Here is a 13,356-nt window from a genome sequence, read left to right as displayed (position 1 = left end):
GCACTGAACTGGACACAGGTGCAAGCTAAAGAAGCTTACTTGTAGACAACCTTCAAACTTGATCTTTAAAAAAAAATGTTGTTCAGGGATTCAGGCCAGTAAGGTGTGGGCGAATATTAAAATTACTTTTGCTTCTCACATCTGGTTCCCAACTTTGAATATCCTGTTGAGTTGTTTCTGTTTTTATGAATACAGTACTTATGATAATTTAGATCAGTTACTTGTCCAGTAATTAGATTTATTGTAATTATCATGTGAAATTTATCACAACTTAAACCACAAGGCTAAAGTAGACTGGGAACACAGACTAAACGGTGGCACAATTGAGGAACAGTGGAGGACTTTTAAGGAGCTCTTTCATAGTGCTCAACAAAAATATATTCCAGTGAAAAAGAAGGGCGGTAAAAGAAGGGACAACCAGCCGTGGATAACCAAGGAAATAAAGGAGAGTATCAAATTAAAAACCAATGCGTATAAGGTGGCCAAGGTTAGTGGGAAACTAGAAGATTGGGAAAATTTTAAACGACAGCAAAGAATGACTAAGAAAGCAATAAAGAAGGGGAAGATAGATTATGAATGTAAACTTGCGCAAAACATAAAAACAGATAGTAAAAGCTTTTACCGATATATAAAACGGAAAAGAGTGACTAAAGTAAATGTTGGTCCCTTAGAAGATGAGAAGGGGGATTTAATAATGGGAAATGTGGAAATGGCTGAGACATGAAACAATTATTTTGCTTCGGTCTTCACAGTGGAAGACACAAAAGCCATGCCAAAAATTGCTGGTCACGGGAATGTGGGAAGGGAGGACCTTGAGACAATCACTATCACTAGGGGGTAGTGCTGGACAGGCTAATGGGACACAAGGTAGACACGTCCCCTGGTCCTGATGAAATACATCCCAGGGTATTAAAAGAGATGGCGGGAGTTATAGCAGATGCATTCGTTATAATCTACCAAAATTCTCTGGACTCTGGGGAGGTGCCATCGGATTGGAAAACTAATGTAATGCCTCTGTTTAAAAAAGGGGGCAGACAAAAGGAAGATAACTATAGGCCGGTTAGTTTAACATCTGTAGTGGAGAAAATGCTTGAAGCTATCATTAAGGAAGAAATAGCGGGACATCTAGATAGGAATAGTGCAATCAAGCAGACGCAACATGGATTCATGAAGGGAAAATCATGTGTAACTAATTTACTGAAATTCTTTGAGGATATAACGAGCATGGTGGATAGAGGTGTACCGATGGATGTGGTGTATTTAGATTTCCAAAAGGCATTCGATAAGGTGCCACACAAAAGGTTACTGCAGAAGATAAAGGTATGCGGAGTCAGAGGAAATGTATTAGCATGGATCGAGAATTCGCTGGCTAACAGAAAGCAGAGAGTCGGGATAAATGGGTCCTTTTCGGGTTGGAAATCGGTGGTTAGTGGTGTGCCACAGGGATCGGTGCTGGGACCACAACTGTTTACAATATACATAGATGACCTGGAAGAGGGGACAGAGTGTAGTATAACAAAATTTGCAGATGACACAAAGATTAGTGGGAAAGCGGGTTGTGTAGAGGACACAGAGAGGCTGCAAAGAGATTTAGATAGGTTAAGCGAATGGGCTAAGGTTTGGCAGATGGAATACAATGTCGGAAAATGTGAGGCCATCCACCTTGGGAAAAAAAAAACAGTAAAAGGGAATATTATTTGAATGGGGAGAAATTACAACATGCTGCAGTGCAGAGGGACCTGGGGGTCCTTGTTCATGAAAGTTAGTTTGTAGGTGCAGCAGGTAATCAGGAAGGCGAATGAAATGTTGGCCTTCATTGTGAGAGGGGTGGAGTACAAAAGCAGGGAGGTCCTGCTGCAACTGTACAGGGTATTGGTGAGGCCGCACCTGGTGTACTGCGTGTAGTTTTGGTCACTTTACTTAAGGAAGGATATACTAGCTTTGGAAGGGGTACAGAGATGATTCACGAGGCTGATTCCGGAGATGAGGGAGTTACCTTATGATGATAGATTGAGTAGACTGGGTCTTTACTCGTTGGAGTTCAGAAGGATGAGGGGTGATCTTATAGAAACATTTAAAATAATGAAGGGGATAGTCAAGATAGAGGCGGAGAGGTTGTTTCCACTGGTCGGGGAGACTAGAACTCGGGGGCACAGCCTCAAAATACGGGAGAGCCAATTTAAAACCGAGTTGAGAAGAAATTTCTTCTCCCAGAGGGTTGTGAATCTGTGGAATTCTCTGCCCAAAGAAGCAGTTGAGGCTAGCTCATTGAATATATTCAAATCACAGATAGATAGATTGATTTTTAACCAATAAGGGAATTAAGGGTTATGGGAAGCGATCGGGTAAGTGGAGCTGAGTCCACAGCCAGATCAGCCGTGATCTTGTTGGGTGGCGGAGCAGGCTCGAGGGGCTAGATGGCCTATTCCTGTTCCTAATTCTTATGTTCTTATTAATGTTGGGGAAGTCCAGAACCAGGAGTCACAGTCTAAGGATAAGGGGTAAGCCATTTAGGACCAAGATGAGGAGAAACTTCTTCACCCAGAGAGTGGTGAACCTGTGGAATTCTCTACCACAGAAAGTTGTTGAGGCCAATTCACTAAATATATTCAAAAAGGAGTTAGATGTAGTTCTTACTACTAGGGGGATCAAGGGGTATGGCGAGAAAGCAGGAATGGGGTACTGAAGTTGCATGTTCAGCCATGAACTCATTGAATGGCGGTGCAGGCTCGAAGGGCCGAATGGCCTACTCCTGCACCTATTTTCTATGTTTCTATGACAAGTTGCACAAGGAAGATTAATTAATCGTGAATAAATGACGGCTCAGTATAAAAGTGCACTTTACGGTGTGGTGTCAGCTATGATGACTGAGTGTCAGCTGTGGCTCAGTGGTTAGCACTCTCGCCTCCAAGTCAGAAGGTTGTGGGTTCAAGCCGCACTCCAGAGACTAGAGCACGTCTGTTCTCTCAGGTGGTCGTAATTTGAAGAAGATCAGGGGAGTTATCCCCGGTGTCCCAGCCAATATTTATCCCTCAATCAACATAACAAAAACAGATTATCTGGTCATTGTCACATTATTGTTGTGGGAGCTTGCTGTGCGCAAATTGGCTACATTACAACAGTTCAAAAGACCTTCATTGGCTGTTAAAGCGCTTTGGGATGTCCGATGGTCATGAAGGGTGCTATATAAATGCAAGTCTTTCTTTTTTCTTTTGGGAAGGCATCACAGCCGAGCTCAATCGTGTCCATACATACGTTTTGCAGCAGACGGTCATTAGAAAGCAGTCAGGAGCTGATCTACTTTTCTGTACAAGTCCGGGGTCACTGAGATCAATCATAGCCTCGTTCAGATTATGTCGCTAGTTTTTTTTTTAAATGAGTCCCAAGTTCTAACCCTGGTCAACATGGAGTTAAGCTGATCTTGATTGAGACATCAGTGGGTGTATGACAATTGGTCTCCATGTCCTCAAGCCAGGGAAAGCGAGGGAAAAAAAAAAGGGCCGAGTTCAGCAGATAATTCCACCAAGATTTTTTGGGGAACGGGAAGAGGGGAAGAAAGGGAGCATCCAAGCTGAGCCTGATCCTGAACTCTGTACATGCACACTTCCCAACAGGAGACAATGGATTGCGACTGGGAGTGCCAATCATTTGCTCATTTTCTTCTTCACTCCCTGATCCAGTCCAAATCTTCTGCCCCGACGACCATCCTGGCTTAGATGATCTAACTTAGCACAGGCCAAGAATCAAACCTGGGGTCCATCTGGTCTGTATGGCTCAGTACCACACCAACAGTTATCCAACCAGTAATTTGAACCACTCGTTTCAGTTATGGTGCATGACTCCCCATCGACTCTGGCTGAATGAACGGGCAAACTACATCCAGGTCTCTCCGAACGTTGTTCTAAATTGGCTGCCCGAAGTCACGCAAGAGCATCCTGTCAACGTTCTCCAAGCCACCTGGCCACCAATTGGCACCCAATGGCAAGGCAGCTGAAATCAGGAACTCATGAGTCTACATCCCACTGCTCCCAGTACTGCAGTGAAGATCTAGTGCACGGCCTCATGCTTACACGTCAAACTTGCAAAGCACATTGTAGGGGAACAGAATCCTGCAATGTTGGTTATAGGATATATATATATATTTATTATTTTCACAGAACTACGACAGACAATGGAGCTACTGAACAGTACAGGGAATACAGAGGAAGAGCTTAGAGCAGCTCGATTTCTTTTATCATACATTTAATCTGAACAAAATAGAAAGAATATTCCAAATGTTGCTATCGAGGACATAGTTGTGTTGCACCATTAAAAGAATAGAAATCAAATTATAGCACGTACTGATGCAGCCACAATTGACGCTATACTGAATTATCCGATTTGAAATTTTCAAGCTCGGCTGTCAGTTATGGATGTAAAGATTATTCTGTTTTTTTTTAAGCAAAAGGCAGGATTCTGAATCACTGCCATTTTGAAGTCCTATCTCTCGGTTTGTACTCAGATTAACAAAATAAGACAGAGCTTCAAATAAAATGCACGGACACTATTATGCAATGGATGGATACATTATTTCGTGGTGACACCTGCTACACAATAACTCCCATATTAGCCAATAAAGTGACAAGACCCATTGTAATGGAAATTGAAGTGAATTGAGTTCCCTTCATGTGGTGAATGGCGGTGCATACATTTAGTTATTTTTTTTTAAACAAAAGAGCAATTTTCTACATCAAGCCAGAATTTTGTTTGAAATCACTGGCAGAGAGCACAACCACATGAACAGAGGGCAAATCAACCGTTAAGATCAGTCACACTACTGTTAGCCATGCTAAAGTCAGGCAGATAAAGGACCTATTTGCAAGGGTATATACATCTTTGCCTTTGTGATGTCATCATCATAGGCAGTCCCTCGGATCGAGGATGACTTGCTTCCACACCAAAAAGTTCACAGGTGTTTCAATGAAGGACCTAATATTCCAGGTCCCGAACTACATTCTGAAGGGTGGAAGATGCCTGTGCATGGATTTTTTTTTTTTAAACGTGTGGTGGCCGTTGCACACCAGCCACCACTGTGGTGTATAATCCACAGCTTTTGGCAACTGACTTACAGCTGCAATGCCCCAGAAGTATATTTGGTAGTTGTACACTAGGCTGCTTGCTCCAATATCATGGATGCTTTTGTTACCTCATCCGTGCCTTTGTTAGTTCTGGACTTGACTATTCCACGCACTCCTGGCTGGCCTCCCACATTTTATCCTACATAAATTAGAGGTGATCCAAAACTCGGCTGCCCGTGTCCTAACTCGCACCAAGTCCTGCTCACCCACCCCTGTGCTCGCTGACTTACATTGGCTTACGGTCAAGCAATGCCTTGATTTCAAAATTCTCATCCTTATTTTCAAATCCCGCCATGGATTTGCCCCTTCCTATCTCTGTAATCTCCTTCAACGCAGCCCCCTCCGCCCGCCGAGATGTTTGCGCTCCTCCAATTCTGCCCTTTTGAGCATCCTTGATTATAATCACTCAACCATTGGTGGCCGTGTCTTCTGTTGCCTAGACCCTAAAGCTCTGGAACTCCCTGCCTAAACCTCTCCGCCTCTCTTTCCTCCTTCAAGACGCTCCTTAAAACATACCTGTTTGACCAAGCTTTTAGTCACCTGTGCTAATTTCTACTTTTGCAGCTCGGGTGTCAAATGTTTTATCTACTCATTTGAAGTGCCTTGGGTCGTTTCACGGTGTTAAAGATGCAATATAAATACAAGTTGTTGTTGTTGTTAAAATGGGATCCTATTGAAGGCTATTAAAATTTGACCTCACATAAAGTCTTTTAACAAAGTGCTGTACCATACACTGCAGGCGTCTCTCAACTCCCCACCCTATCTTTTCAGGGATAGGCACTAAAGCATACTTTGTGTCATGGAAATATTTATAAAGCCTGTCTGAGTGATGAACAACCGGGTTTCCATTTACTTGGTCATCAATCTCAATCGCTGGAGTACTTCCACTGGAATAGTGTACAATCCGAATTTGAAACAATGGAGCCTTTCAACGGAGTTTATTAAAAACAATTTTTTTTTTGGTAAATAAGAATCCAAGGAAGTGAAGGTTATTATTGAGTTTGACGTGGAAATGTATGTCAGGTTTATATCTCAAGTGCAATTCAACTAATATTCCTCGTGAGACATTTATAGAGATTAACCAGTAATCTGAAGGAATAAAAACAAATGAGCAAATGTGATTTAGGGACAGGATTGAGTGTGGCTGTGATACTCCCCTGTGGCTGAACAGTCCCGAAACTCATGGCCTGGGCTCATATGTGAATAGTGAAATACAGGAGAACGTATGGTCATTCATAGCCCCGGTAACAGTTAATGCCTTCAGACAAGGCAAGAGTAGAAGATACTCAAATCAAACTCAGATGATGGTTTAAGACCCAGACAATGAGACTTTCAGCTAAATCAATCAATGCAAAAAAGGAAAAAGATAAACACAAACAATGTTAATATATTGTGCGAGTTGGCGTGCACATTTGCGGCAGCGATGGGGTTAAAAATAAAAAGAACGCGAGGAAAAACAAGTATTCTATTTTCCCAGGCTGTACCATATTATTTGTGACAAGTGACACATCACAACCCCCAATAGGTGAGCAAGACTGGGGACATCTGCGTCAATACTGGTTCCTGTGCTAAAGGCAGCACAGAACGCCAGACCAGATGTGCTCCATTTAAAGAATATGCCACAGAGAAAGAAATCAGTGCAGTGCAAACTCCATGTGACTTTGTTCCCTTCTTCAGATTTTGTTTACGCAAGTTCCCAAGGCACATTTCTTCCAGACATTACACAAACTAGAGGATCCTTCGTGGCTTCACTCATGGAAAGTCAGAACAAAGCGAAGTGCGGCTACAGATACAGGAACAAGATCCACAGCTGTTGGGAGTTTATGAAGCTCCAGGATCTTGCGGAGGCAGCGCTGGTGGTACTTCTCCAGTGCTTTGAGGTGTTTGATATATATAGGGAGAACAGACGCACCAACATCCGTGTTCTCGCTCGAGCCAACATCCCCAACATCGAAGCACTGACCACACTCGACCAGCTCCGTTGGGCGGGCCACATCGTCTGCATGTCCGACACAAGACTCCCAAAGCAAGCGCTCTACTCGGAACTCCTACATGGCAAGCGATCCCCAGGTGGGCAGAGGAAACGTTTCAAGGACACCCTCAAAGCCTCTTTGATAAAGTGCAACATCCCCACCGGCACCTGGGAATCCCTGGCCCAAGACCATCCTAAGTGGAGGAAGAGCATTCGGGGGGGACGCTGAGCACGCCGAGAGCATGTAGAAACCAAGCGCAGACAGCGGAAGCAGCGTGCGGCAAACCAGACTTCCCGGAGAACTCACTTGTCGAGTGCAAGCAAGTCTTCCTCGATTTTGAGGGATTGCCTATGATGATGAAGCTCCATCTTGTGGCAGAAGTGTGCAGCTTCCACTGTGACTGTCACAGAATGATATTGCACAAATAAGGAATGTGTGACATACATAAGCAAATTTAATATAAATATAAAGAAGCAGAAAAAACAGAAGACTTAACAATGAACATCATTCTCGAAGAATTTTGTAATTTTTTTTGAGGGGGGGGAAATTGTTCTTGGAACACTGACAAGGCCACATTTATTGTCCAAACCTAGTTGCCCTGGGATGGTGGTGGAGATTGATTTTACAAATGACTAGTTTGCAAGGCCACGTCAGAGGCCATTAAGTGTTAGCCACATAGAATGAGAGTGAATCATGGGTTGGCCAGACAGATAGAGGTTCCCTTCCTGAAAGACATTAGTGAATCAGTTGGATTTTAATTGTATCACAATTTATGGCCGCACAGTCCTCAGCATTAACACTTACAATCCGAGCTAAGGCTAAGTTTATCAATTATTAATAGTATAATTTCCATTGGTCTGCTTCAACCAGCAGTGGCCCAGCATGGCCTACAGGCCGCAGAAGCATCTACACAAAACTGACAACACCGTAATCTTCTTTTTCAGCCAAGTTAGTCATACAATATTTTTAATGAGCTCTTTTATATGGATACCCACCAAATGAACAATCACGATCAAAGGGAGATGCTGTTAGGATATACAGCAACCGGACGGTTTCAAGTTTTTCTTTATGGGGCAAATCCTCTGAAAGTATTGGCACAGACTAAGGGTACTTCCAAAGGATTAGCATCAACTATCCAAAGAAAAATAATGCCGACAGTGCAGAATTTTTTTATTGGTATATATCAACAACACGCTGGGAAGTCAAGACATACAGAAAGAATACACACACAAAATGCTCCCTGTGGCATATGGTATTGCCAAATGCAGATGTTCTGATGATCTCATGGATTCCCTTGCGGTCCTATGGTGCATGGACCCCAGTTTTGAAAGGTATGTACAATACACAAGTATCACGTTCCTCTTTCTGTCGCAGCTTTTCTGTTCTCTCTATTGTTACTACTACTATAACCAGTGCTCCTCTGAATTTTCCTCCCTTGTTTCTCCCAAGCTGCAAACAGATAATATCCCACATGCTCTTTCCCCCCCATTGTGTTGCAATTATGCTGAAAACAATTATGCATTTGGTTCTCCTCCAACTCATTCTTACTCAGTGTATGCACCGGTGAGTATGCTCACAGGTTTGTAAAGCTGCTGCATTGTGAGTGGCTTAGCCAGTCATGTGATGCTCACAAGACTCAATAAAACCCCAGTCAGATGAGTCGAAGTCATCCACGATGAGCCTAGTGGATGAACTAGTAATGTGTAGTATGATTATTAAACCTTTGTTAATAAACCAACTAGTACTTAATGGCAACATGTTGCTATGAATTCTTAAGCATAGAACCCATGAGGCAAATACATTACATCACGACTTCAAAGATTTGCCTCCCCTCAGTCTTCTTTTCTTCCTATATGCTTTTGCCCAACACTACTGCCTAATTTATCTGAAACGTTAACCTTATTTCTCTCTGCACCAGACCTGCTGAGTATTTCCAATATGCTCTGTTATTATGCCTAACTTACAACTCATAGGCTCCTACACTTTTCACTCGGGTGCACTGTGTATTTAGGATGGTAAATTAAAAAATAAATGGGAAACAAATAACCCAAGCAGGTAACCAAATGTATAAACTTCAATCCAAATTAAGTGACTGAATTAAGCAGACAACAGTTCTTCGTGAAGTTTAGAGCAACACAATATTTGGGAAATTACAGGCAAAATATAAGGTCCTTGATCCACAAACTTCGCAGTTTGAATTTGATACTAAATTTACAATTTTTACGTAGAATCATTGAATTTTTCAGCACAGAAGGAGGCCATTTGGTCCATCGAGTCTCCACCGGCACTTTCGAAGAGCAATTCAGTTAGTCCCACTCCCCCGTTCTTTCCCCATATCCCTGCAATTTTTTTCTCCTTGAAATATTTATCCAATTCCCTTTTGAAGGCCATTATTGAAACTGTTTCCACCACCCTATCATGTAGTACATTCCAAATCCTAAGCATGTGTTGCGTAAAAAAGTTTCCCCTCATGTCGCCCCGGTTCTTTTGTCAATCACCTTAAAACTGTGCCCTCTCATTATCGACCCTTCAGCCATTGGAAACAGTTTCTCTTTATTTACTCCATCTAAACCCTAAAATCTAAACTAAAATCATGATTTTAAACACCGCTATCAAATCTCTTAGCCTTCTCTGCTCCAAGGAGAACAATCCCAGCTTCTCCAGTCTCTCCACATGACAGTATTCCCTCATCCCTGGAACCATTCTTGTAAATACACACAGGCATGCTCATCCACATCTATGGGATCAATTTTCCCCAATGATTTGCGCCGTTATTTTGGTGCGCGCTGCTTTTTTTGGGCAAAGTTAAAAAATACAAGTTTCCCCAATCAATTTGCACCAGCTCAGTTAGTTATGATTTTTTTAGGTTCGTTTTTTTTTTTTGAGTCAAATGGGGCATGACCTTCCACCCGTGCCAATTCTGGCCAGTTAGGCAAGTTTAGCCAGCTCCGAGTTACTCCAGTTCTTCTTTGGCCAGTGTGTGTGGCCTCTGCAGAAAAACCTTCTGGTGAGTTAAGTAAATCAGCGCAGCAGATGCCTTGTCAGCAGCAGCAGGAGAGGTGAGAGAGAGTGGGAGAGAGGAAAGGGGTGGAAGCCTTTCAGGCATAGTTAGGTGCGGGGACCGGGAGGGAGGAGGCTGTTCGGCCTGGGATAGGTACGGGGATCTGGACCGGTAACGGAAGGCCCTTCAGCCTGGGATAGGAGTGGGGGCTGGGACCGGGATTTGGGGGGGGGGGGGGGGGGGGCGACTTTAATAATTTAATGGAGGTAGGTCGCTACGCAATGTATAATGTGCTTGGTAAGTTGCTGTAATGTGCTTGGTTGCTGTGAGCTGGCTGTAAGTGTCACTTTCCAGCCTCAGCCTGCATTGTGTCCCTGGTTACTGTGACAACTTAATCTTTTTGCCGCAGATCAAGGCTCCACCCCCAAAACTAAATGACAGGTTAGGCGGCGCCAAAAAAAAGAAATCAAACGAGGAAACTTGGGAGATTTTTTTTTTAAAAAGTGTACTTGGGGCCCCCAAAAAATGGGAGTAACTCTTCAAGTACCCCAAAAAACAGCTTTGGGGAAAATTAAACCAGATGTGCTGTGCGCAGGCGCTCCAATACACAGTGACAGTAACATCTGCCCCAATTGTGCAACATTTCATGTATAGGAATTAATTTGCTGGTTTTCACTGTAACTATATATATATATATAATATATATACACAAGCAGGATATGTTCTCACCTCCAATCGCGATGAGACGATCTCCCTTTTGGAGGTCAGCAGCTGCAGCTGATGAGTTTGGGGTCACAGTTTCGACACTAACGTGCACCGCATCTCCATCGTTGCCCTGGATTTGGCGGAAAGTCAGTCCTACCGTTTGCGAATTTCCCTTAATTAGCTCTACCTAATTAAAGAGAACAAAAAATAATTATACTCTCAGAACATTATAGCCAGATTGGCCAATATACCTTGCAAACACAGCAATAATTAGTACATGGAGCAACTTTGCTTATTAAGTTGCTTCGTGAATGCACGTGGAGTGGAGAGTATTTAGACAGTTCATTTTACACAATGCAAGTTTATTATTTTGGCGGAAATGAGATACAAAACATGGAACAGCCAGAGCAAGTGCACTTTATGTGAGGAAGTCCCAACAATTTCAAGTCATGAAGTTGCCAGTTACAAGAGGCTTTCTCGTGAATAGAATAAAGTGCGCATTTCATGGTTATATTTTAGTCATATAATTGACAGGATAGTTTTAAATAGGTTAAGATTTAATTAAGTCAGTTTAAATGAGGAATATCGTAAGAGTACAAGGCATGTTAATACTCCCAAGTTGCACATTAGTTTTAATACTAAAATACCCTTAGTTAGCTGGAATAGAGAATCATATTTATGGATCACTTCAGTCTAAATATCAATTTAAATGCATCAAAATGTTAAGAAACTCACTGCCGTACACCAAATGGCATTTTTGACATATCCCAAGTGTGTCACTGCTACTGCAAACTGCTTCAGTAACACACACTTGCAGATGAGTTAAAGAATTATCAAAGCACCTCCACAGTTGGGCATCAACAGTGTGTACATGTTGTATCATCATCCAGTGGTGTGAAAAGAAATGATCAAAATAGCATTTACATAATTCAGAACTGTGCCAGAAAATGCAGCAACTATTGGTGAAAAAGTACTCGGCTAAAAGTTGCCAGGGTTTTAACCTTCATCAATTCAACAAGCAGCAACGGACAACATCAAGTTTCCAATTTATACAGCAAGGGCAATATAACAGAAAATGGAGCAAAACAATGCTCAGGGTGTTAGCGACATTATGCAGAAGGTAGGTCACAGAACGGATCAAAATCTTTACCATATAGTCATAGCAGTGTCAGTGAGTGAGTGCACATGTGTGCATGTGTGGGGGAGGAGGAGGGAGAGAGAAAAGAGCAGTAATACTGTTGATATTTAGTGAGCAACATTTCTTTCACGACACACCTCCTGTTACAATTTGAGTTATACAGTCCTTGTATGAAATGCTAACAAACAGTTTAAGCACTTTTCTCAAAATGACTTTAGTTTAATCAAAGGTTTTGTACAATAGGACAGGTATGGTTATTAACAATGTTAACCCTTGTATATTTGGGAAGACCTTGGTGGAGGGAAAGGAGGAAGAAAATGATGTATACTAAATAACTGTATCTAAAAGTTCATGGCAGTTTAATTTTATACCCTGGTAATTGTTAATGTAAGTAAACACATTATAATCATACATTTCCAGTGCCATTAACAGATGTATAACTGTATGTAGCACAAAGGGTACCCTGTGAACGAGAGAAGCCATTGATGCTGCATAAGCAGCTGAGTACATAGAAAAACCCACAGACTTGTGACTATTTCACTGTAAAATCCTTTTTTGTTGCGGATCTAATCAAAAGCATCTTGTTTACAAAGCGTAAAGTATCCTTTTTACAGGACTTTAAAATAACTAAACTGTAAATTACCTCCTTTAGCTAAGCTTCTCCCCATTCCTTGAACATAGTTTAACATTCACATTCAAACAGAATATGGCATCATCTGCAGGAGATTAACATGTTACACCACCACCCCTTCAAAAGCTTTGTGCCATAGTATGTTTTTGAAGAATGTCTTCCCCACTCTGTTGTGTACAAGGCACATTCTGGACAGCACCCATGGTATTTTACCCAGAGGAGACAGTACAGCTGGAAGATTATGGATGACACTTACGCACATGCACAGAAAATAATAAAATAAGATCAAGTAGCACCAGGTTAGAAAAAGAGAATCCAGGGGCAGGCTGGCAAGAACCTTTCAACAACAAAAACTTCCATGTATATAGCACCTTTAATGTAGTAAAACACACCAAGGCACTTCACAGGTGTGTTCCCAAACAAAATTTGATACTGAGCCACAAAAGTGCAGATGATCAAAGGTTTGATCAAAGAGGTAGGTTTTGAGGAGCGTCTTAAAGGAGAAAAGAGAGATAGAGAGAGGGAGAGGTTTAGGGAGGAAATTCCAAAGATTAGGGCCCCAGCAGCTGAAGGCACGGCTGCCAATAGTGGAGCAATTAAAATCAGGGATGTGCAAGAGGCCAGAATTGGAGCAGCGCAGATATCTCGGAGGGTTGTAGGGTTGGAGGAGATTACAGAGATAGGGAGGGGCAAGGCCAGAGAGGGATTTGAACACAAGGGTGAGAATGTTAAAATTGAAGCGTTCCTTAACTGGAAGTCAATGTAGGTCAGCGAGCACTGGGGTGATGGGT

The 13,356-nt window shown here is 42.3% G+C and overlaps 1 protein-coding gene across 1 annotated transcript in view; it reads right to left on the bottom strand.

The window, feature by feature from the left end:
• Positions 1 to 13,356, bottom strand: part of pdzd8 (PDZ domain containing 8) — a 283,902-nt gene that overhangs the window by 13,329 nt on the left and 257,217 nt on the right. Inside the window, exon 4 of the mRNA XM_070874970.1 lies at positions 10,821 to 10,983. Coding sequence (XP_070731071.1) covers positions 10,821 to 10,983 — 163 coding nt within the window. The remainder of the gene's footprint in view (positions 1 to 10,820; positions 10,984 to 13,356) is intronic.

This window comes from Pristiophorus japonicus, chromosome 3, assembly GCF_044704955.1.
Source record: "Pristiophorus japonicus isolate sPriJap1 chromosome 3, sPriJap1.hap1, whole genome shotgun sequence".
NCBI lineage: Eukaryota > Metazoa > Chordata > Chondrichthyes > Pristiophoridae > Pristiophorus > Pristiophorus japonicus.
The sequence above is the reverse complement of the archived record's forward strand: the minus strand, read 5'-3'. Positions and strand labels throughout refer to the sequence as shown.